Source organism: Somniosus microcephalus, chromosome 12 (assembly GCF_052327205.1).
Source record: "Somniosus microcephalus isolate GS21.2 chromosome 12, FLI_Smic_1.0, whole genome shotgun sequence".
In the NCBI taxonomy this organism is placed as follows: Eukaryota; Metazoa; Chordata; class Chondrichthyes; order Squaliformes; family Somniosidae; genus Somniosus; species Somniosus microcephalus.
The window spans coordinates 220,531,096-220,555,577 of record NC_140998.1 but is presented as its reverse complement, the minus strand read 5'-3'; the positions used below and the strand labels follow the sequence as shown (position 1 = coordinate 220,555,577).

General features: G+C 57.0%; 2 protein-coding genes across 2 annotated transcripts in view; both read right to left on the bottom strand.

Annotated features, from left to right (window-relative positions):
• Nucleotides 1-24,236, bottom strand: part of LOC147110152 (potassium-transporting ATPase alpha chain 1-like) — a 54,664-nt gene extending 30,428 nt beyond the window's left edge. The window contains exons 1-3 of the mRNA XM_086002476.1: nt 24,225-24,236; nt 16,439-16,552; nt 6,055-6,114 (exon numbers count right to left, since the gene is read on the bottom strand). Of these exons, the coding sequence (XP_085858602.1) occupies nt 6,055-6,114; nt 16,439-16,552; nt 24,225-24,236 (186 nt within the window). The remainder of the gene's footprint in view (nt 1-6,054; nt 6,115-16,438; nt 16,553-24,224) is intronic.
• Nucleotides 1-24,482, bottom strand: part of LOC147110150 (CD276 antigen-like) — a 129,747-nt gene that overhangs the window by 47,563 nt on the left and 57,702 nt on the right. The gene's annotated exons all lie outside the window — the stretch shown is intronic.

Below are 24,482 nucleotides of genomic sequence, written 5' to 3'. Positions count from 1 at the left end.
GTGTGTGGAACCCGTACCCCAGTGAGAGTCAGTGTGTGTGGAACCTGTACCCCAGTGAGAGTCAGTGTGTGTGGAACCCGTACCCCAGTGAGAGTCAGTGTCTGTGGGACCCGTACCCCAGTGAGAGTCAGTGTGTGTGGAACCTGTACCCCAGTGAGAGTCAGTGTGTGTGGAACCCGTACCCCAGTGAGAGTCAGTGTGTGTGGAACCTGTACCCCAGTGAGAGTCAGTGTGTGTGGAACCCGTACCCCAGTGAGAGTCAGTGTGTGTGGAACCCATACCCCAGTGCGAGTCAGTGTGTGTGGAACCCGTACCCCAGTGAGAGTCAGTGTGTGTGGGACCCGTACCCCAGTGAGAGTCAGTGTGTATGGGACCTGTACCCCAGTGAGAGTCAGTGTGTGTGGAACCCGTACCCCAGTGAGAGTCAGTGTGTGTGGAACCCGTACCCCAGTGAGAGTCAGTGTGTGTGGAACCCGTACCCCAGTGAGAGTCAGTGTCTGTGGGACCCGTACCCCAGTGAGAGTCAGTGTGTGTGGAACCCGTACCCCAGTGAGAGTCAGTGTGTGTGGAACCCGTACCCCAGTGAGAGTCAGTGTGTGTGGAACCCGTACCCCAGTGAGAGTCAGTGTCTGTGGGACCCGTACCCCAGTGAGAGTCAGTGTGTGTGGAACCCATACCCCAGTGAGAGTCAGTGTGTGTGGAACCCGTACCCCAGTGAGAGTCAGTGTGTGTGGGACCCGTACCCCAGTGAGAGTCAGTGTGTGTGGAACCTGTACCCCAGTGAGAGTCAGTGTGTGTGGAACCCGTACCCAATGAGAGTCAGTGTGTGTGGAACCTGTACACCAGTGAGAGTCAGTGTGTGTGGGACCCGTACCCCAGTGAGAGTCAGTGTGTGTGGAACCCGTACCCCAGTACTACTTGAACAATCTACAGCACCCGGCCTCACCCTATATGAATCCAAGGTTAAATTCCTCCTCTGTGCCGACGACCTGGTTCTGCTGTCACCAACTAAGGAGGGTCTACAGCAGAACCTGGACCTGCTGGAGTCGTACTGCCAGACTTGGGCCCTGACAATAAATCCCCAAAAAACCAAAGTCCTTGTGTTCCAGCAAAGATCCAAACAACATGGACCCACAATAAATTTCACAGTAGGAACAACCAAAATTGAACAAACCACTCACTACACATACTTGGGCTTAAAAATCAGTTCTACGGGAAACTTCAAACTGGCTGTGAATGAACTGAAAGAGAAAGCAAGAAGGGCTTTCTATGCCATCAAAAAATTAATCCAAATAGAAATCCCAATTAGCATTTGGCTCAAAATTTTCAAATCAGTAATTGAACCAATTGCACTCTATGGCAGTGAGGTCTGGGGACCACTAACACAACAAGATTTTGCAAAATGGGACAAACACCCAATTGAGATCCTACATGCGGAATTCTGTAAAAGTATCCTCCGGACTCAAAGGAAAACAGTAAACAACGCATGCAGGGCGGAACTAGGCCAATACCCATTAATAATCACTATCCAAAAAAGAGCCACCAAATTTTGGAATCACCTACAAATGAGCAACCCCCAATGCTATCACTACGACGCCCTGAAATGCCAAGAGCTGACCATAAAGAAGAATACCCTCAGTCAACTAGTCCTGGGACTCAATAAAGTAACTAATAACAATACTAACAATAACCAGCCCCAGGACAGTGACAGGGTAACACAAAGAATTCGACCCAACACAATCGTCGCTAAGCAAAAGGAAAAATATCTGTCATATTGGGCAGAAACAACAAAAACCCAAAGCAAACTCAATTGCTACTTGGCCCTAAACAGACAATACAACATAGCTGATTACCTGACCATGGTAAAGGATAACAAACTGAGAAGAACCTTGACAAGGTACAGACTTAGCGAACATAGCCTAGCGATCGAAAAAGGCAGACACAGGCAGACCAGGCTGCCAAGAGAAGACAGGATATGCTCTCACTGCAGTCAGGGAGTAGTTGAGACAGAGATGCACTTCCTCACAGCCTGTGGAAAATATCAGGGCATCAGAGAGAATTTCTATCAAAAATTCTCACAAATATGCCCTGAATTCAGAAATCTGACTGACAACCAAAAACTCCCATTCCTACTGGGGGAGGAGAGAAGCTGTGTAACACTGGCGGCACACTATGTTACAGCTTGCCATGAACAGAGGGACAACCAGTAAACTAAGAAAAGAATATATATAAACAAGGTGAAAATATATTTATAAACTCAGGGATATACCTGTTTATACACTGTATGAATGGAACCGCGTTTATGTGTTCAACCATAAATGTATTTTGATGCTTTGGCAACATAAGATGTACCTTATCATGCCAATAAAGCGATTTGTATTGTATTGTGTGTGGAACCCGTACCCCAGTGAGAGTCAGTGTGTGTGGAACCCGTACCCCAGTGAGAGTCAGTGTGTGTGGAACCCGTACCCCAGTGAGAGTCAGTGTGTGTGGAACCCGTACCCCAGTGAGAGTCAGTGTGTGTGGAACCCGTACCCCAGTGAGAGTCAGTGTGTGTGGAACCCGTACCCCAGTGAGAGTCAGTGTGTGTGGAACCCGTACCCCAGTGAGAGTCAGTGCGTGTGGAACCCGTACCCCAGTGAGAGTCAGTGTGTGTGGAACCCGTACCCCAGTGAGAGTCAGTGTATGAGGGAACCCGTACCCCAGTGAGAGTCAGTGTGTGTGGAACCCATACACCAGTGAGAGTCAGTGTGTGTGGAACCCGTACCCCAGTGAGAGTCAGTGTGTGTGGAACCCGTACCCCAGTGAGAGTCAGTGTGTGTGGAACCCGTACCCCAGTGAGAGTCAGTGTGTGTGGAACCCGTACCCCAGTGAGAGTCAGTGTGTGTGGAACCCGTACCCCAGTGAGAGTCAGTGTGTGTGGAACCCGTACCCCAGTGAGAGCCAGTGTGTGTGGAACCCGTACCCCAGTGAGAGTCAGTGTGTGTGGAACCCGTACCCCAGTGAGAGTCAGTGTGTGTGGAACACGTACCCCAGTGAGAGTCAGTGTGTGTGGAACCCGTACCCCAGTGAGAGTCAGTGTGTGGAACCCGTACCCCAGTGAGAGTCATTGTGTGTGGAACCCGTACCCCAGTGAGAGTCAGTGTCTGTGGAACCCGTACCCCAGTGAGAGTCAGTGTGTGTGGAACCCGTACCCCAGTGAGAGTCAGTGTGTGTGGAACCTGTACCCCAGTGAGAGTCAGTGTGTGTGGAACCCGTACCCCAGTGAGAGTCAGTGTGTGTGGGACCCGTACCCCAGTGAGAGTCAGTGTGTGTGGGACCCGTACCCCAGTGAGAGTCAGTGTGTGTGGAACCCGTACCCCAGTGAGAGTCAGTGTGTGTGGAACCCGTACCCCAGTGAGAGTCAGTGTGTGTGGAACCCGTACCCCAGTGAGAGTCAGTATGTGTGGAACCCGTACCCCAGTGAGAGTCAGTGTGTGTGGGACCTGTACCCCAGTGAGAGTCAGTGTGTGTGGAACCCGTACCCCAGTGAGAGTCAGTGTGTGTGGAACCCGTACCCCAGTGAGAGTCAGTGTGTGTGGAACCCGTACCCCAGTGAGAGTCAGTGTGTGTGGGACCTGTACCCCAGTGAGAGTCAGTGTGTGTGGAACCTGTACCCCAGTGAGAGTCAGTGAGTGTGGAACCCCTACCCCAGTGAGAGTCAGTGTGTGTGGAACCCGTACCCCAGTGAGAGTAGGTGTGTGTGGAACCCGTACCCCAGTGAGAGTCAGTGTGTGTGGAACCCGTACCCCAGTGAGAGTCAGTGTGTGTGGAACCCGTACCCCAGTGAGAGTCAGTGTGTGTGGGACCCGTACCCCAGTGAGAGTCAGTGTGTGTGGGACCCGTACCCCAGTGAGAGTCAGTGTGTGTGGAACCCGTACCCCAGTGAGAGTCAGTGTGTGTGGAACCCGTACCCCAGTGAGAGTCAGTGTGTGTGGAACCCGTACCCCAGTGAGAGTCAGTGTGTGTGGAACCCGTACCCCAGTGAGAGTCAGTGTGTGTGGGACTTGTACCCCAGTGAGAGTCAGTGTGTGTGGAACCCGTACCCCAGTGAGAGTCAGTGTGTGTGGAACCCGTACCCCAGTGAGAGTCAGTGTGTGTGGAACCCGTACCACTGTGAGAGTCAGTGTGTGTGGGACCCGTACCCCAGTGAGAGTCAGTGTGTGTGGAACCCATACCCCAGTGAGAGTCAGTGTTTGTGGAACCCGTACCCCAGTGAGAGTCAGTGTGTGTGGAACCCGTACCCCAGTGAGAGTCAGTGTGTGTGGGACCTGTACCCCAGTGAGAGTCAGTGTGTGTGGAACCTGTACCCCAGTGAGAGTCAGTGAGTGTGGAACCCGTACCCCAGTGAGAGTCAGTGTGTGTGGAAACCGTACCCCAGTGAGAGTCAGTGTGTGTGGAACCCGTACCCCAGTGAGAGTCAGTGTGTGTGGAACCCGTACCCCAGTGAGAGTCAGTGTGTGTGGAACCCGTACCCCAGTGAGAGTCAGTGTGTGTGGAACCCGTACCCCAGTGAGAGTCAGTGTGTGTGGAACCCGTACCCCAGTGAGAGTCAGTGTGTGTGGAACCCGTACCCCAGTGAGAGTCAGTGTGTGTGGAACCCGTACCCCAGTGAGAGTCAGTGTGTGTGGAACCTGTACCCCAGTGAGAGTCAGTGTGTGTGGAACCCGTACCCCAGTGAGAGTCAGTGTCTGTGGGACCCGTACCCCAGTGAGAGTCAGTGTGTGTGGAACCTGTACCCCAGTGAGAGTCAGTGTGTGTGGAACCCGTACCCCAGTGAGAGTGAGTATGTGTGGAACCTGTACCCCAGTGAGAGTCAGTGTGTGTGGAACCCGTACCCCAGTGAGAGTCAGTGTGTGTGGAACCCGTACCCCAGTGCGAGTCAGTGTGTGTGGAACCCGTACCCCAGTGAGAGTCAGTGTGTGTGGGACCCGTACCCCAGTGAGAGTCAGTGTGTATGGGACCCGTACCCCAGTGAGAGTCAGTGTGTGTGGAACCCGTACCCCAGTGAGAGTCAGTGTGTGTGGAACCCGTACCCCAGTGAGAGTCAGTGTGTGTGGAACCCGTACCCCAGTGAGAGTCAGTGTGTGTGGAACCCGTACCCCAGTGAGAGTCAGTGTGTGTGGAACCCGTACCCCAGTGAGAGTCAGTGTCTGTGGGACCCGTACCCCAGTGAGAGTCAGTGTGTGTGGAACCCATACCCCAGTGAGAGTCAGTGTGTGTGGAACCCGTACCCCAGTGAGAGTCAGTGTGTGTGGGACCCGTACCCCAGTGAGAGTCAGTGTGTGTGGAACCTGTACCCCAGTGAGAGTCAGTGTGTGTGGAACCCGTACCCCAGTGAGAGTCAGTGTGTGTGGCACCTGTACACCAGTGAGAGTCAGTGTGTGTGGGACCCGTACCCCAGTGAGAGTCAGTGTGTGTGGAACCCGTACCCCAGTGAGAGTCAGTGTGTGTGGAACCCGTACCCCAGTGAGAGTCAGTGTGTGTGGAACCCGTACCCCAGTGAGAGTCAGTGTGTGTGGAACCCGTACCCCAGTGAGAGTCAGTGTGTGTGGAACCCGTACCCCAGTGAGAGTCAGTGTGTGTGGAACCCGTACCCCAGTGAGAGTCAGTGTGTGTGGAACCCGTACCCCAGTGAAAGTCAGTGTGTGTGGAACCCATACCCCAGTGAGATGTCTAATATGGCGAGTGTGTCCCATGGGCTGATATTAACCTCACGGTATGTTTCCTCCAGGCATGTAGAGTTAAATCTCCGAAACAATTCAGTACCTCGTAACAGGGGGAGGCCATTCAGCCCCTCGAGCCTGTTCCACCAATCACTGAAATCATGGCTCATCTGTTCTTTAACTCCATCTACCCAACCTTGGCACCACATCCCCGATACCCTGACCCAACAACAATCAGGGCATCTCCGTTTTCAAAGCAGCAGTTGATACTCCGCCCCCGAGCCAGCACAGCCCGTCGGCGGGACAAGTCCGGATCTCTTCTTACCAACGCTCCCGGGTCCTCACTTACCCGCTCGATGCTGGTGTCATATTTCTCTTCCAGTTCTTCAATGGAGATCTCGTGGTCATCCTGAGGAAGAAGAGGAGGAGACGTGAGTGAGGGAGGTCAGGGAGTGTGAGTGAGGGAGGGGGAGTGTGAGTGAGGGGGGTCAGGGAGTGTGAGTGAGGGAGGGGGAGTGTGAGTGAGGGAGGTCAGGGAGTGTGAGTGAGGGAGGGGGAGTGTGAGTGAGGGATGTCAGGGAGTGTGAGTGAGGGAGGTCAGGGAGTGTGAGTGAGGGAGGGGGAGTGTGAGTGAGGGAGGTCAGGGAGTGTGAGTGAGGGAGGTCAGGGAGTGTGAGTGAGGGGGGTCAGGGAGTGTGAGTGAGGGAGGGGGAGTGTGAGTGAGGGAGGGGGAGTGTGAGTGAGGGAGGGGGAGTGTGAGTGAGGGGGGTCAGGGAGTGTGAGTGAGGGAGGTCAGGGAGTGTGAGTGAGGGAGGTCCGGGAGTGTGAGTGAGGAGGGTCAGGGAGTGTGAGTGAGGGGGGTCAGGGAGTGTGAGTGAGGGAGGTCAGGGAGTGTGAGTGAGGGGGGTCAGGGAGTGTGAGTGAGGGAGGGGGAGTGTGAGTGAGGGAGGTCAGGGAGTGTGAGTGAGGGAGGTCAGGGAGTGTGAGTGAGGGAGGTCAGGGAGTGTGAGTGAGGGAGGTCAGGGAGTGTGAGTGAGGGGGGTCAGGGAGTGTGAGTGAGGGAGGGGGAGTGTGAGTGAGGGGGGTCAGGGAGTGTGAGTGAGGGAGGTCAGGGAGTGTGAGTGAGGGGGTCAGGGAGTGTGAGTGAGGGGGGTCAGGGAGTGTGAGTGAGGGGGGTCAGGGAGTGTGAGTGATGGGGGTCAGGGAGTGTGAGTGAGGGGGGTCAGGGAGTGTGAGTGAGGGAGGTCAGGGAGTGTGAGTGAGGGAGGTCAGGGAGTGTGAGTGAGGGGGGTCAGGGAGTGTGAGTGAGGGTGGGGGAGTGTGAGTGAGTGAGGTCAGGGAGTGTGAGTGAGGGAGGTCAGGGAGTGTGAGTGAGGGAGGTCAGGGAGTGTGACTGAGGAGGGTCAGGGAGTGTGAGTGAGGGGGGTCAGGGAGTGTGAGTGAGGGAGGGGGAGTGTGAGTGAGGGGGGTCAGGGAGTGTGAGTGAGGGAGGTCAGGGAGTGTGAGTGAGGGGGGTCAGGGAGTGTGAGTGAGGGGGGTCAGGGAGTGTGAGTGAGGGGGGTCAGGGAGTGTGAGTGATGGGGGTCAGGGAGTGTGAGTGAGGGAGGTCAGGGAGTGTGAGTGAGGGAGGTCAGGGAGTGTGAGTGAGGGAGGTCAGGGAGTGTGAGTGAGGGGGGTCAGGGAGTGTGAGTGAGGGAGGGTCAGGGAGTGTGAGTGAGGGAGGTCAGGGAGTGTGAGTGAGGGGGGTCAGGGAGTGTGAGTGAGTGAGGTCAGGGAGTGTGAGTGAGGGGTGTCACGGAGTGTGAGTGAGGGAGGTCAGGGAGTGTGAGTGAGGGAGGTCAGGGAGTGTGAGTGAGGGAGGTCAGGGAGTGTGAGTGAGGGAAGTCAGGGAGTGTGAGTGAGGGAGGTCAGGGAATGTGAGTGAGGGAGGTCAGGGAGTGTGAGTGAGGGGGGTCAGGGAGTGTGAGTGAGGGAGGGGGAGTGTGAGTGAGGGAGGTCAGGGAGTGTGAGTGAGGGAGGTCAGGGAGTGTGAGTGAGGGAGGTCAGGGAGTGTGAGTGAGGGAGGTCAGGGAGTGTGAGTGAGGGGGTCAGGGAGTGTGAGTGAGGGAGGGGGAGTGTGAGTGAGGGAGGGGGAGTGTGAGTGAGGGAGGGGGAGTGTGAGTGAGGGAGGGGGAGTGTGAGTGAGGGAGGTCAGGGAGTGTGAGTGAGGGAGGTCAGGGAGTGTGAGTGAGGGGGGTCAGGGAGTGTGAGTGAGGGAGGTCAGGGAGTGTGAGTGAGGGAGGTCAGGGAGTGTGAGTGAGGTAGGTCAGGGAGTGTGAGTGAGGGGGGTCAGGGAGTGTGAGTGAGGGAGGTCAGGGAGTGTGAGTGAGGGAGGTCAGGGAGTGTGAGTGAGGGAGGTCAGGGAGTGTGAGTGAGGGAGGTCAGGGAGTGTGAGTGAGGTAGGTCAGGGAGTGTGAGTGAGGGGGGTCAGGGAGTGTGAGTGAGGGAGGTCAGAGAGTGTGAGTGAGGGAGGTCAGGGAGTGTGAGTGAGGGAGGTCAGGGATTGTGAGTGAGGGAGGTCAGGGAGTGTGAGTGAGGGGGGTCAGGGAGAGTGAGTGAGGAGGGTCCGGGAGTGTGAGTGAGGGAGGTCAGGGAGTGTGAGTGAGGGAGGTCAGGGAGAGTGAGTGAGGAGGGTCCGGGAGTGTGAGTGAGGGACGGTCAGGGACTGTGAGTGAGGGAGGTCAGGGAGTGTGAGTGAGGGAGGGGGAGTGTGAGTGAGGGGTGTCAGGGAGTGTGAGTGAGGGAGGTCAGGGAGTGTGAGTGAGGTAGGTCAGGGAGTGTGAGTGAGGGAGGTCAGGGAGTGTGAGTGAGGGAGGTCAGGGAGAGTGAGTGAGGAGGGTCCGGGAGTGTGAGTGAGGGACGGTCAGGGACTGTGAGTGAGGGAGGTCAGGGAGTGTGAGTGAGGGAGGGGGAGTGTGAGTGAGGGGTGTCAGGGAGTGTGAGTGAGGGAGGTCAGGGAGTGTGAGTGAGGGAGGGGGAGTGTGAGTGAGGGAGGGGGAGTGTGAGTGAGGGAGGTCAGGGAGTGTGAGTGAGGGGGGTCAGGGAGTGTGAGTGAGGGGGGTCAGGGAGTGTGAGTGAGGGAGGTCAGGGAGTGTGAGTGAGGGAGGTCAGGGAGTGTGAGTGAGGTAGGTCAGGGAGTGTGAGTGAGGGAGGTCAGGGAGTGTGAGTGAGGGGGGTCAGGGAGTGTGAGTGAGGGAGGTCAGGGAGTGTGAGTGAGAGGGGTCAGGGAGTGTGAGTGAGGGAGGTCAGGGAGTGTGAGTGAGGGAGGTCAGGGAGTGTGAGTGAGGGAGGTCAGGGAGTGTGAGTGAGGAGGGTCAGGGAGTGTGAGTGAGGGAGGGTCAGGGAGTGTGAGTGAGGGGGGTCAGGGAGTGTGAGTGATGGAGGTCAGGGAGTGTGAGTGAGGGAGGTCAGGGAGTGTGAGGGAGGGAGGGGGAGTGTGAGTGAGGGGGGTCAGGGAGTGTGAGTGAGGGAGTTCAGGGAGTGTGAGTGAGGGAGGTCAGGGAGTGTGAGTGGGGGGGTCAGGGAGTGTGAGTGAGGGGGGTCAGGGAGTGTGAGTGAGGAGGGTCAGGGAGTGTGAGTGAGGGAGGGGGAGTGTGAGTGAGGGGGGTCAGGGAGTGTGAGTGAGGGGGGTCAGGGAGTGTGAGTGAGGGAGGTCAGGGAGTGTGAGTGAGGGGGGTCAGGGAGTGTGAGTGAGGGAGGGGGAGTGTGAGTGAGGGAGGTCAGGGAGTGTGAGTGAGGGGGGTCAGGGAGTGTGAGTGAGGAGGAGTGTGAGTGAGGGAGGTCAGGGAGTGTGAGTGAGGGAGGTCAGGGAGTGTGAGTGAGGGAGGTCAGGGAGTGTGAGTGAGGGGGGTCAGGGAGTGTGAGTGAGGGAGGGGGAGTGTGAGTGAGGGAGGTCAGGGAGTGTGAGTGAGGGAGGTCAGGGAGTGTGAGTGAGGGAGGTCAGGGAGTGTGAGTGAGGGAGGTCAGGGAGTGTGAGTGAGGGGGTCAGGGAGTGTGAGTGAGGGGGATCAGGGAGTGTGAGTGAGGGAGGTCAGGGAGTGTGAGTGAGGGGGGTCAGGGAGTGTGAGTGAGGAGGGTCAGGGAGTGTGAGTGAGGGAGGTCAGGGAGTGTGAGTGAGGGAGGTCAGGGAGTGTGAGTGAGGGAGGTCAGGGAGTGTGAGTGAGGGGGGTCAGGGAGTGTGAGTGAGGGAGGTCAGGGAGTGTGAGTGAGGGAGGTCAGGGAGTGTGAGTGAGGGAGGTCAGGGAGTGTGAGTGAGGGAGGTCAGGGAGTGTGAGTGAGGGAGGTCAGGGAGTGTGAGTGAGGAGGGTCCGGGAGTGTGAGTGAGGGACGGTCAGGGACTGTGAGTGAGGGAGGTCAGGGAGTGTGAGTGAGGGAGGGGGAGTGTGAGTGAGGGGTGTCAGGGAGTGTGAGTGAGGGAGGTCAGGGAGTGTGAGTGAGGGAGGGGGAGTGTGAGTGAGGGAGGGGGAGTGTGAGTGAGGGAGGTCAGGGAGTGTGAGTGAGGGGGGTCAGGGAGTGTGAGTGAGGGGGGTCAGGGAGTGTGAGTGAGGGAGGTCAGGGAGTGTGAGTGAGGGAGGTCAGGGAGTGTGAGTGAGGGGGGTCAGGGAGTGTGAGTGAGGGAGGTCCGGGAGTGTGAGTGAGGGAGGTCAGGGAGTGTGAGTGAGGGAGGTCAGGGAGTGTGAGTGAGGGAGGTCAGGGAGTGTGAGTGAGGTAGGTCAGGGAGTGTGAGTGAGGGAGGTCAGGGAGTGTGAGTGAGGGGGGTCAGGGAGTGTGAGTGAGGGAGGTCAGGGAGTGTGAGTGAGGGGGGTCAGGGAGTGTGAGTGAGGGAGGTCAGGGAGTGTGAGTGAGGGAGGTCAGGGAGTGTGAGTGAGGGAGGTCAGCGAGTGTGAGTGAGGAGGGTCAGGGAGTGTGAGTGAGGGAGGGTCAGGGAGTGTGAGTGAGGGGGGTCAGGGAGTGTGAGTGATGGAGGTCAGGGAGTGTGAGTGAGGGAGGTCAGGGAGTGTGAGTGAGGGAGGGGGAGTGTGAGTGAGGGGGGTCAGGGAGTGTGAGTGAGGGAGTTCAGGGAGTGTGAGTGAGGGAGGTCAGGGAGTGTGAGTGAGGGAGGTCAGGGAGTGTGAGTGAGGGAGGGGGAGTGTGAGTGAGGGAGGGTCAGGGAGTGTGAGTGAGGGAGGTCAGGGAGTGTGAGTGAGGGGGGTCAGGGAGTGTGAGTGAGGGAGGTCAGGGAGTGTGAGTGAGGGAGGTCAGGGAGTGTGAGTGAGGGGGGTCAGAGAGTGTGAGTGAGGAAGGTCGGGGAGTGTGAGTGAGGGGGGTCAGGGAGTGTGAGTGAGGGAGGGGGAGTGTGACTGAGGGAGGGGGAGTGTGAATGAGGGAGGTCAGGGACTGTGAGTGAGGGAGGTCAGGGAGTGTGAGTGAGGGAGGGGGCGTGTGAGTGAGGGGGGTCAGGGAGTGTGAGTGAGGGAGGTCAGGGAGTGTGAGTGAGGGGGGTCAGGGAGTGTGAGTGAGGGGGGTCAGGGAGTGTGAGTGAGGAGGGTCAGGGAGTGTGAGTGAGGGAGGGGGAGTGTGAGTGAGGGGGGTCAGGGAGTGTGAGTGAGGGGGGTCAGGGAGTGTGAGTGAGGGAGGTCAGGGAGTGTGAGTGAGGGGGGTCAGGGAGTGTGAGTGAGGGAGGGGGAGTGTGAGTGAGGGAGGTCAGGGAGTGTGAGTGAGGGAGGTCAGGGAGTGTGTGAGGGGCGTCAGGGAGTGTGAGTGAGGGGGAGTGTGAGTGAGGGGGGTCAGGGAGTGTGAGTGAGGGAGGTAAGGGAGTGTGAGTGAGGGGGTCAGGGAGTGTGAGTGAGGGGGATCAGGGAGTGTGAGTGAGGGAGGTCAGGGGGTGTGAGTGAGGGGGGTCAGGGAGTGTGAGTGAGGAGGGTCAGGGAGTGTGAGTGAGGGAGGTCAGGGAGTGTGAGTGAGGGAGGTCAGGGAGTGTGAGTGAGGGAGGTCAGGGAGTGTGTGAGGGGCGTCAGGGAGTGTGAGTGAGGGAGGTCAGGGATTGTGAGTGAGGGAGGTCAGGGAGTGTGAGTGAGGGAGGTCAGGGAGTGTGAGTGAGGGAGGTCAGGGAGTGTGAGTGAGGGAGGTCAGGGAGTGTGAGTCAGGAGGGTCCGGGAGTGTGAGTGAGTGACGGTCAGGGACTGTGAGTGAGGGAGGTCAGGGAGTGTGAGTGAGGGAGGGGGAGTGTGAGTCAGGGGGGTCATGGAGTGTGAGTGAGGGAGGTCAGGGCGTGTGAGTGAGGGAGGGGGAGTGTGAGTGAGGGAGGGGGAGTGTGAGTGAGGGAGGTCAGGGAGTGTGAGTGAGGGGGGTCAGGGAGTGTGAGTGAGGGGGGTCAGGGAGTGTGAGTGAGGGAGGTCAGGGAGTGTGAGTGAGGGAGGTCAGGGAGTGTGAGTGAGGGAAGTCAGGGAGTGTGAGTGAGGGAGGTCAGGGAGTGTGAGTGAGGGAGGTCAGGGAGTGTGAGTGAGGTGGGTCAGGGAGTGTGAGTGAGGGAGGTCAGGGAGTGTGAGTGAGGGGGGTCAGGGAGTGTGAGTGGGGGGGGTCAGGGAGTGTGAGTGAGGGAGGTCAGGGAGTGTGAGTGAGGGAGGTCAGGGAGTGTGAGTGAGGGAGGTCAGGGAGTGTGAGTGAGGAGGGTCAGGGAGTGTGAGTGAGGGAGGGTCAGGGAGTGTGAGTGAGGGGGGTCAGGGAGTGTGAGTGATGGAGGTCAGGGAGTGTGAGTGAGGGAGGTCAGGGAGTGTGAGTGAGGGAGGGGGAGTGTGAGTGAGGGGGGTCAGGGAGTGTGAGTGAGGGAGTTCAGGGAGTGTAAGTGAGGGAGGTCAGGGAGTGTGAGTGAGGGAGGTCAGGGAGTTTGAGTGAGGGAAGGGGAGTGTGAGTGAGGGAGGGTCAGGGAGTGTGAGTGAGGGAGGTCAGGGAGTGTGAGTGAGGGGGGTCAGGGAGTGTGAGTGAGGGAGGTCAGGGAGTGTGAGTGAGGGAGGTCAGGGAGTGTGAGTGAGGGAGGTCAGGGAGTGTGAGTGAGGGAGGTCAGGGAGTGTGAGTGAGGGGGGTCAGGGAGTGTGAGTGAGGGGGGTCAGGGAGTGTGAGTGAGGGGGGTCAGGGAGTGTGAGTGTGGGAGGTCAGAGAGTGTGAGTGAGGGAGGTCAGGGAGTGTGAGTGAGGGAGGTCAGGGAGTGTGAGTGAGGGAGGTCAGGGAGTGTGAGTGAGGGAGGTCAGGGAGTGTGAGTGAGGGGGGTCAGGGATTGTGAGTGAGGGAGGGTCAGGGAGTGTGAGTGAGGGGGGTCAGGGAGTGTGAGTGAGGGAGGTCAGGGAGTGTGAGTGAGGGGGGTCAGGGAGTGTGTGTGAGTGGGGTCAGGGAGTGTGAGTGAGGGGGGTCAGGGAGTGTGAGTGAGGGAGGTCAGGGAGTGTGAGTGAGGGAGGTCAGGGAGTGTGAGTGAGGGGGGTCAGGGAGTGTGAGTGAGGGAGGTCAAGGAGTGTGAGTGAGGGGGGTCAGGGAGTGTGAGTGAGGGAGGTCAGGGAGTGTGAGTGAGGGAGGGTCAGGGAGTGTGAGTGAGCGAGGGTCCGGGAGTGTGAGTGAGGGAGGTCCGGGAGTGTGAGTGAGGGAGGTCCGGGAGTGTGAGTGAGGGTGGGTCAGGGAGTGTGAGTGTGGGAGGTCCGGGAGTGTGAGTGAGGGAGGTCCGGGAGTGTGAGTGAGGGAGGTCCGGGAGTGTGAGTGAGGAACGTCAGGGAGTGTGAGTGAGGGAGGTCAGGGAGTGTGAGTGAGGGAGGTCCGGGAGTGTGAGTGAGCGAGGGTCAGGGAGTGTGAGTGAGGGGGGTCAGGGAGTGTGAGTGAGGGGGTCAGGGAGTGTGAGTGAGGGAGGTCAGGGAGTGTGAGTGAAGGGGGGAGTGTGAGTGAGGGAGGTCAGGGAGTGTGAGTGAGGGAGGTCCGGGAGTGTGAGTGAGGGAGGGTCAGGGAGTGTGAGTGAGGGAGGTCCGGGAGTGTGAGTGAGGGAGGTCCGGGAGTGTGAGTGAGGGAGGTCAGGGAGTGTGAGTGAGGGAGGTCCGGGAGTGTGAGTGAGGGAGGTCAGGGAGTGTGAGTGAGGGAGGTCAGGGAGTGTGAGTGAGGGAGGTCAGGGAGTGTGAGTGAGGGAGGTCCGGGAGTGTGAGTGAGGGAGGTCAGGGTGTGTGAGTGAGGGAGGTCAGGGAGTGTGAGTGAGCGAGGGTCAGGGAGTGTGAGTGAGGGGGGTCAGGGAGTGTGAGTGAGGGGGTCAGGGAGTGTGAGTGAGGGAGGTCAGGGAGTGTGAGTGAGGGAGGGTCAGAAAGTGTGAGTGAGTGGGGTCAGGGAGTGTGAGTGAGGGGGTCAGGGAGTGTGAGTGGGGGAGGTCAGGGAGTGTGAGTGAAGGGGGGAGTGTGAGTGAGGGAGGGTCAGGGAGTGTGAGTGAGCGAGGGTCAGGGAGTGTGAGTGAGGGAGGTCAGGGAGTGTGAGTGAAGGGGGGAGTGTGAGTGAGTGAGGGTCAGGGAGTGTGAGTGAGCGAGGGTCAGGGAGTGTGAGTGAGGGGGGTCAGGGAGTGTGAGTGAGGGGGGGAGTGTGAGTGAGGGAGGGTCCAAGAGCGACGGGGAGTTATGGGTTTACTGGTGGGGTTGTAGAACAATTGGGATTGAGGGATATGGTGAGAAGGCAGTTGGGGGTCGGGGGTTGTGGCAGGTTCGGGGGTTATGGTGGGGTCATGGTTTATGGCGGGGTCATGGTTTATGGCGTTGTCGGGGGTTGTGGTGGGGTCGGTGTTTTGGGTGGGGTCGGGGGTTATGATGGGGTCGGGGGTTTTGGTCGAGTCAGGCGTTATTGTGGGGTCAGAGTTTATGGTGGGATCGGGGTTTATGGTGGGGTCAGAGTTTATGGTGCGGTCAGGGTTCTGGTGGGGTCGGGTTATGCTGGGGTCGGCGGTTTTGATGGGGTCAGGGGTTATGGTGGGGTCAGGGTTTATGGTGGGGTCAGGATTATGGTGGGGTCAGGGTTTATGGTGGGGTCAGGATTATGGTGGGGTCGGGGTTATGGTGGGGTCGGGGTTATGGTGGGGTCAGAATTTATGATGGGGTCGGGGGTTATGGTGGGGTCGGGGTTATGGTGGGTGATGCGCTATCAATTACTCATAAAAGACGGAGAGTTAGGAGAGTAACTAAAAGGCTTTTATTAGCAAAGAACAGAGCATGCCTCTCGTGGTTGACTGGGTTCCAAGAAGGCAGGGGGCTGCAGAGCAATCACCTTTATACCTGGGCCTGTGGGTGGAGCCAGGGGCGGAGCCAGCAGAGACATGCTGAGGCATGCATAGGTACAACAGTGTGCAACAACAACAACAGTGAACAACAATAACAGTGGTTTACCACATTCACCCCTTGTTTAAAATTGAGTCCAGCGGGGTGAAGTGTACTAAAGGTTCGTGTAAGTAAGTCTATCAGGTGGCCTTATATGCCGTCCTGATCGTCGTGGTGGCGGCGGTGATGGTGCAGCATCCAACGTTGAATCTGGCGTCTCATTGAGTGGTTGGGTGGTCAATGACGGGTCCTGGGGCTGCGGCATGCCGTCTAACGGGGTTGGGTTGTGGGTAGTGGTGGATGGCAATGGTAGTGTTTCAGGGGCACCCGAAGGTGCGAGGTCTCGTATGGAGACTGTGTCCTCCCGCCCGTCTGGGTACGCTACGTAAGCGTACTGGGGGTAGGCGTGGGTAGTGGTGGGTGGCGAGGGAGGTGTTTCGGGAGCACCCGAAGGTGCGAGGTCTCGTATGGAGACTGTGTCCTCCCGCCCGTCCGGGTACACCACGTAAGCATACTGAGGGTTGGCATGGAGGAGGCTCACCTTTGAGGCCAGGATTTCCAGCTTGTTTTCGTCCAGGGTCACAGTTGAGGCTTGCAGGTAGGCCTCGAAGCAACGCAGCCAATGCGCGAATTTGGTAGCCGAACCCGATTCTTGGGGGTCTCGGTCCAGGCATGTTGGTCTGAGGGCTCGCAGCAGCTCCTGCTGCTCAGCGTTTGGTGCAGCAGTCTGCCGCTCAGCGTTTGTTGTCGACATTTTGTTTTTGCTAATAAAATTGATGCGCTATCAATTACTCATAAAAGACGGAGAGTTAGGAGAGTAACTAAAAGGCTTTTATTAGCAAAGAACAGAGCATGCCTCTCGTGGTTGACTGGGTTCCAAGAAGGCAGGGGGCTGCAGAGCGGTCACCTTTATACCTGGGCCTGTGGGTGGAGCCAGGGGCGGAGCCAGCAGAGACATGCTGAGGCATGCATAGGTACAACAGTGTGCAACAACAACGGTGAACAACAATAACAGTGGTTTACCACAGTGGGTTCGGGGGTTATGCTGGGGTCAGAGTTTATGATGGGGTCGGGGGGGGGTTATGGTGGGGTCGGGGTTTATGGTGGGGTCGGGGGTTATGCTGGGGTCAGAGTTTATGATGGGGTCGGGGTTTATGATGGGGTCGGGGGGGTTATGGTGGGGTCGGGGTTTATGGTGGGGTCGGGGGTTATGCTGGGGTCAGAGTTTATGATGGGGTCGAGGGTTATGGTGGGGTCGGAGGTTATGGTGGGGTCAGGGGAGAGGGGAATGGGGACAATGTCTCCAGTATGGGGTGAGATATTGCGTTGTGCTGGGTGCAGTTGGGTTGTCGGGGCGTTGGGAAGACGCAATATTTCACCGCCTTTACTTACGATGTCCATCTCCTTCTTCATCCCCTCCAGCCTCTCTTTCTTCTTCATCTTTTTCTTCTTGGGCTCTCCGCCGACGCCGTCCTTCCCCTCCATCTTGTACATCTCCAACTTCTCCTGGGAAAACACGGACACACGTCGTCAGTGACTTACTCTCCTCCCATCAGTCAGGCTGCCCCTCGCTGGGGCACGGCCTCCACCGCTGCCCCCTCACCCCTCCCCCAATCAGGCCCCTCCATCCGACTGTCAGCCCGCGCCAGAAATTCAACCGTGGGAGGCGTCACATCTAATCCTGACCCCCCGACCTCCCTACATTTACCCCGGGGTCAAACCCTGCCACAGATGGTGGGGTGAATGAAGGGGCTGCTCTCTGATGGTGGGGTCAGTGGGTCAGGTATTGACCTTTCACCCCCCTCCCGGAACCTGGGGGGTCAAACCCAGATTATTGAAGGAGTGGAGGAATTTCTAATTGCGTATCATTCCCTCCCACACAATCCTTAGAATACGAATCCCTGGTCCTATCCCATCAAATCTTACCCACCGCATGGTGAGCAATACTGTGTAAAATGGAGAAGGATTGCTGACTAACCAGCAAGAGAAGCTGGGAGTAATTCTGAGCTCATTTTAACATCTTTTCGCTGCCAGTTAATGTGGGATTTGTTGAGGGGGGTGAGTGCAAAGGCTGTCTCTCTCAAAACATTGTCAGCTGTGGTTCAGTGCACTCTCTCTCTCTCTCTCGCTGTCTCTCTCTCGCTGTCTCTCTCTCTCTCTCGCTGTCTCTCTCTCACTCTCTCTCTCTCTCTCTCGCTGTCTCTCTCTCACTCTCTCTCTCTCTCTCTCGCTGTCTCTCTCGCTGTCTCTCTCTCTCTCGCTGTCTCTCTCTCACTCTCTCTCTCTCTCGCTGTCTCTCTCTTTCTCGCTGTCTCTCTCTCGCTGTCTCTCTCTCTCTCGCTGTCTCTCTCTCACACCTCTGAGTCAGATGGTCGTGGGTTCGAGCCCCCGCCTCATTGACTTGAACCCCATAATCCAGGCGGACACTTCCGAGTGCCAGTACTGAGGGAGCACCGCACTGTCGGAGAGGCAGTACTGAGGGAGCACCGCACTGTCGGTGGGGCAGTACTGAGGGAGCGCCGCACTGTCGGAGGGGCAGTACTGGGAGCGCCGCACTTTCGGAGGGACAGTACTGAGGGAGCGCCGCACTGTCGGAGGGGCAGTACTGAGGGAGCCCCACACTGTCGGAGGGGCAGTACTGAGGGAGCACCGCACTGTCGGAGGGGCAGTACTGAGGGAGCGCCGCACTGTCGGAGGGGCAGTACTGGGAGCGCCGCACTGTCGGAGGGGCAGTACTGAGGGAGCGCCGCACTGTCGGAGGGGCAGTACTGAGGGAGCGCCGCACTGTCGGAGGGGCAGTACTGAGGGAGCTCCGCACTGTCAGAGGGGCAGTACTGAGGGAGCGCCGCACTGTCGGAGGGGCAGTACTGAGGGAGCGCCGCACTGTCAGAGGGGCAGTACTGAGGGAGCGCCGCACTGTCGGAGGGGCAGTACTGAGGGCGCGCCGCACTGTCGGAGGTGCTGGCTTTTGGATGAGACGTTAAACCGCGTCCCCGTCTGCCCCCTCAGGTGGATGTAAAAGATTCCACAGCCACTATTTCAAGAAGAGCAGGGGGGGAGTTCTCCCCGGTGTCCTGGGGCCAATATTTAATTCCTCAACCAACATCACTAAAACAGATGATCCGGTCATTATCACGTTGCTGTTTGTGGGAGCTTGCTGTGCGCATTTTGGCTGCCGCGTTTCCTACATTACAACAGTGACCACACTTCAAAAACAGTACTTCATTGGCTGTGAAGCGCTTTGGGACGTCCTGAGGTGGGGAAAAGCGCTGGAGAAATTCTAATTTTTTCTGAATTGCTCATCGCCCAGCCCTCGACCTTCTCGCCCTCGGGGTATCTGGAGCGGCTGATGGATCAATACCGTCGCCTTCGTGACCCTGACGGTGTCCTTTCTGCCTCCAATCTGTGGCTCTATCTGAGGGGCGATGGGGCCTCCTCGCGCCCAGCTTATCTCCAATCGCCGCTGATTACACTCGGATCAGGAGTGCCGGCTCGTGTATTGACACAACAGCGCCCATCAGAGCTGGCCCAAGAGCTGGAAACCCAACGCTCTCTCTGACTGCCATCAAAAGATTCATTTCAAACAGAGCCCGTTAATGGTGAGACTCCCTCTATAAACAGGGTCCCTGACGGAGAGACTCCCTCTTTAAACAGGGTCCCTGACGGAGAGACTCCCTCTTTAAACAGGGTCGCTGACGGAGAGGCTCCCTCTTTAAACAGGGTCCCTGACGGAGAGACTCCCTCTTTAAACAGGGTCCCTGACGGAGAGACTCCCTCTTTAAACAGGGTCCCTGATGGAGAGACTCCCTCTGTAAACAGGGTCCCTGACGGAGAGACTCCGTCTTTAAACAGGGTCCCTGATGGAGAGACTCCCTCTTTAAACAGGGTCCCTGACGGAGAGACTCCCTCTTTAAACAGGGTCCCTGATGGAGAGACTCCCTCTTTAAACAGGGTCCCTGACGGAGAGACTCCCTCTTTAAACAGGGTCCCTGACGGAGAGACTCCCTCTTTAAACAGGGTCCCTGACGGAGAGACTCTCTCTTTAAACAGGGTCCCTGACGGAGAGTCTCCCTCTTTAAACAGGGTCCCTGACGGAGAGACTCCCTCTTTAAACAGGGTCCCTGACGGAGAGACTCCCTCTTTAAACAGGGTCCCTGACGGAGAGACTCCCTCTTTAAACAGGGTCCCTGACGGAGAGACTCCCTCTTTAAACAGGGTCCTTGATGGAGAGACTCCCTCTTTAAACAGGGTCCCTGACGGAGAGACTCCCTCTTTAAACAGGGTCCCTGACGGAGAGACTCCCTCTGTAAACAGGGTCCCTGACGGAGAGACTCCCTCTTTAAACAGGGTCCCTGACGGAGAGACTCCCTCGTTAAACAGGGTCCCTGACGGAGAGACTCCCTCTGTAAACAGGGTCCCTGACAGAGAGACTCCCTCTTTAAACAGGGTCCCTGACGGAGAGGCTCCCTCTTTAAACAGGGTCCCTGACGGAGAGGCTCCCTCTTTAAACAGGGTCCCTGACGGAGAGACTCCCTCTTTAAACAGGGTCCCTGACGGAGAGACTCCCTCTTTAAACAGGGTCCCTGACGGAGAGACTCCCTCTTTAAACAGGGTCCCTGACGGAGAGACTCCCTCTTTAAACAGGGTCCCTGACGGAGAGACTCCCTCTTTAAACAGGGTCCCTGACGGAGAGACTCCCTCTTTAAACAGGGTCTCTGACGGAGAGACTCCCTCTTTAAACAGGGTCCCTGACGGAGAGACTCCCTCTTTAAACAGGGTCCCTGACGGAGAGACTCCCTCTTTAAACAGGGTCCCTGACGGAGAGACTCCCTCTTTAAACAGGGTCCCTGACGGAGAGACTCCCTCTTTAAACAGGGTCCCTGACGGAGAGACTCTCTCTTTAAACAGGGTCCCTGACGGAGAGACTCCCTCTTTAAACAGGGTCCCTGACGGAGAGACTCCCTCTTTAAACAGGGTCCCTGACGGAGAGACTCCCTCTTTAAACAGGGTCCCTGACGGAGAGACTCCCTCTTTAAACAGGGTCCCTGACGGAGAGACTCCCTCTTTAAACAGGGTCCCTGACGGAGAGACTCCCTCTTTAAACAGGGTCCCTGATGGAGAGACTCCCTCTTTAAAAGGGGTCCCTGACGGAGAGACTCCCTCTTTAAACAGGGTCCCTGACGGAGAGACTCCCTATATAAACAGGGTCCCTGACGGAGAGGCTCCCTCTTCAAAAGGGGTCCCTGACGGAGAGACTCCCTCTTTAAACAGGGTCTCTGACGGAGAGACTCCCTCTGTAAACAGGGTCCCTGACGGAGAGGCTCCCTCTTTAAACAGGGTCCCTGACGGAGAGACTCCCTCTTTAAACAGGGTCCCTGACGGAGAGACTCCCTCTTTAAACAGGGTCCCTGACGGAGAGACTCCCTCTTTAAACAGGGTCCCTGACGGAGAGACTCCCTCTGTAAACAGGGTCCCTGACGGAGAGACTCCCTCTATAAACAGGGTCCCTGATGGAGAGGCTCCCTCTTTAAAAGGGGTCCCTGACGGAGAGACTCCCTCTATAAACAGGGTCCCTGACGGAGAGACTCCCTCTTTAAACAGGGTCCCTGACAGAGAGACTCCCTCTTTAAACAGGGTCCCTGACGGAGAGACTCCCTCTTTAAACAGGGTCCCTGACGGAGAGACTCCCTCTTTAAACAGGGTCCCTGACGGAGAGACTCCCTCTTTAAACAGGGACCCTGACGGAGAGACTCCCTCTTTAAACAGGGTCCCTGACGGAGAGACTCCCTCTTTAAACAGGGTCCCTGATGGAGAGACTCCCTCTTTAAACAGGGTCCCTGACGGAGAGACTCCCTCTTTAAACAGGGTCCCTGACGGAGAGACTCCCTCTTTAAACAGGGTCCCTGACGGAGAGACTCCCTCTTTAAACAGGGTCCCTGACGGAGAGACTCCCTCTTTAAACAGGGCCTCTGACGGAGAGACTCCCTCTTTAAACAGGGTCCCTGACGGAGAGACTCCCTCTTTAAACAGGGTCCCTGACGGAGAGACTCCCTCTTTAAACAGGGTCCCTGACGGAGAGACTCCCTCTTTAAAAGGGGTCCCTGACGGAGAGACTCCCTCTATAAACAGGGTCCCTGACGGAGAGACTCCCTCTTTAAACAGGGTCCTTGACGGAGAGACTCCCTCTTTAAACAGGGTCCCTGACGGAGAGACTCCCTCTATAAACAGGGTCCCTGACGGAGAGACTCCCTCTTTAAACAGGGTCCCTGACGGGGAGACTCCCTCTTTAAACAGGGTCCCTGACGGAGAGACTCCCTCTTTAAACAGGGTCCCTGACGGAGAGACTCCCTCTTTAAACAGGGTCCCTGACGGAGAGACTCCCTCTTTAAACAGGGTCCCTGACGGAGAGACTCCCTCTTTAAACAGGGTCCCTGACGGAGAGACTCCCTCTTTAAACAGGGTCCCTGATGGAGAGACTCCCTCTGTAAACAGGGTCCCTGACGGAGAGACTCCCTCTTTAAACAGGGTCCCTGACGGAGAGACTCCCTCTTTAAACAGGGTCCCTGACGGAGAGACTCCCTCTTTAAACAGGGTCCCTGACGGAGAGACTCCCTCTTTAAACAGGGTCCCTGACGGAGAGACTCCCTCTTTAAACAGGGTCCCTGATGGAGAGACTCCCTCTTTAAAAGGGGTCTCTGATGGAGAGACTCCCTCTTTAAAAGGGGTCCCTGACGGAGAGACTCCCACTGTAAACAGGGTCCCTGACGGAGAGACTCCCTCTTTAAACAGGGTCCCTGACGGAGAGACTCCCTCTGTAAACAGGGTCCCTGACAGAGAGACTCCCTCTTTAAACAAGGTCCCTGACGGAGATACTCCCTCTGTAAACAGGGTCCCTGACGGAGAGACTCCATCTTTAAACAGGGTCCCTGACGGAGAGACTCCCTCTTTAAACAGGGTCCCTGACGGAGAGAGTCCCTCTGTAAAAGGGGTCCCTGACGGAGAGACTCCCTCTTTAAACAGGGTCCCTGACGGAGAGACTCCCTCTTTAAACAGGGTCCCTGACGGAGAGACTCCCTCTTTAAACAGGGTCCCTGACGGAGAGACTCCCTCTTTAAACAGGGTCCCTGACGGAGAGACTCCCTCTTTAAACAGGGTCCCTGACGGAGAGACTCCCTCTTTAAACAGGGTCCCTGACGGAGAGACTCCCTCTTTAAACAGGGTCCCTGACGGAGAGACTCCCTCTTTAAACAGGGTCCCTGACGGAGAGACTCCCTCTTTAAACAGGGTCCCTGACGGAGAGACTCCCTCTTTAAACAGGGTCCCTGACGGAGAGACTCCCTCTTTAAACAGGGTCCCTGACGGAGAGACTCCCTCTTTAAACAGGGTCCCTGACGGAGAGACTCCCTCTTTAAACAGGGTCCCTGACGGAGAGACTCCCTCTTTAAACAGAGTCCCTGACGGAGAGACTCCCTCTTTAAACAGGGTCCCTGACGGAGAGACTCCCTCTTTAAACAGGGTCCCTGACGGAGAGACGCCCTCTGTAAACAGGGTCCCTGACGGAGAGACTCCCTCTTTGAACAGGGTCCCTGACGGAGAGACTCCCTCTTTAAACAGGGTCCCTGACGGAGAGACTCCCTCTGTAAACAGGGTCCCTGACAGAGAGACTCCCTCTTTAAACAGGGTCCCTGACGGAGAGACTCCCTCTGTAAACAGGGTCCCTGACGGAGAGACTCCCTCTTTAAACAGGGTCCCTGACGGAGAGACTCCCTCTTTAAACAGGGTCCCTGACGGAGAGAGTCCCTCTGTAAAAGGGGTCCCTGACGGAGAGACTTCCTCTTTAAACAGGGTCCCTGACGGAGAGACTCCCTCTGTAAACAGGGTCCCTGACGGAGAGACTCCCTCTTTAAACAGGGTCCCTGACGGAGAGGCTCCCTCTTTAAACAGGGTCCCTGACGGAGAGACTCCCTCTTTAAACAGGGTCCCTGACGGAGAGACTCCCTCTTTAAACAGGCTCCCTGACGGAGAGACTCCCTCTTTAAACAGGGTCCCTGACGGAGAGACTCCCTCTTTAAACAGGGTCCCTGACGGAGAGACTCCCTCTTTAAACAGGGTCCCTGACGGAGAGACTCCCTCTTTAAACAGGGTCCCTGACGGAGAGACTCCCTCTTTAAACAGGGTCCCTGACGGAGAGGCTCCCTCTTTAAACAGGGTCCCTGACGGAGAGACTCCCTCTTTAAACAGGGTCCCTGACGGAGAGACTCCCTCTTTAAACAGGGTCCCTGATGGAGAGACTCCCTCTTTAAACAGGGTCCCTGACGGAGAGACTCCCTCTATAAACAGGGTCCCTGACAGAGAGGCTCCCTCTTTAAACAGGGTCCCTGATGGAGAGACTCACTCTTTAAAAGGGGTCCCTGATGGAGAGACTCCCTCTATAAACAGGGTCCCTGACGGAGAGGCTCCCTCTTTAAACAGGGTCCCTGATGGAGAGACTCCCTCTTTAAAAGGGGTCCCTGATGGAGAGACTCCCTCTTTAAACAGGGTCCCTGATGGAGAGACTCCCTCTTTAAAAGGGGTCCCTGATGGAGAGACTCACTCTTTAAAAGGGGTCCCTGATGGAGAGACTCCCTCTTTAAAAGGGGTCCCTGATGGAGAGACTCCCTCTTTAAACAGGGTCCCTGATGGAGAGACTCCCTCTTTAAAAGGGGTCCCTGATGGAGAGACTCACTCTTTAAAAGGGGTCCCTGATGGAGAGACTCACTCTTTAAAAGGGGTCCCTGATGGAGAGACTCCCTCTATAAACAGGGTCCCTGATGGAGAGACTCCCTCTATAAACAGGGTCCCTGATGGAGAGACTCCCTCTTTAAACAGGGTCCCTGACGGAGAGACTCCCTCTATAAACAGGGTCCCTGATGGAGAGACTCCCTCTTTAAACAGGGTCCCTGATGGAGAGACTCCCTCTTTAAAAGGGGTCCCTGATGGAGAGACTCACTCTTTAAAAGGGGTCCCTGATGGAGAGACTCACTCTTTAAAAGGGGTCCCTGATGGAGAGACTCCCTCTATAAACAGGGTCCCTGATGGAGAGACTCCCTCTATAAACAGGGTCCCTGATGGAGAGACTCTCTCTTTAAAAGGGGTCCTTGATGGAGAGACTCCCTCTTTAAAAGCAGGACACACTTACCGATTTCACCATGGCGCTGGTCCCCACCAAGAGCCCAGGGGCAGAGCGAAGTGATTCTCCTTCAACGGTTTAAGGGACAGTGGGTGATGGGAGGAACCGTGTCTCAGGTCGAGCTAGGAAAGGCAAAGGCGATCGGCCAGCCCACCCTTTATATCCTGTCCCTACCTCTGGGACTGCCCAGGAAGGTGGTGATTGGCATTCGATGACTGACGGGCTAACACGTCAAGATTCAAGTCCGATTCCACCGGCAGATATCGC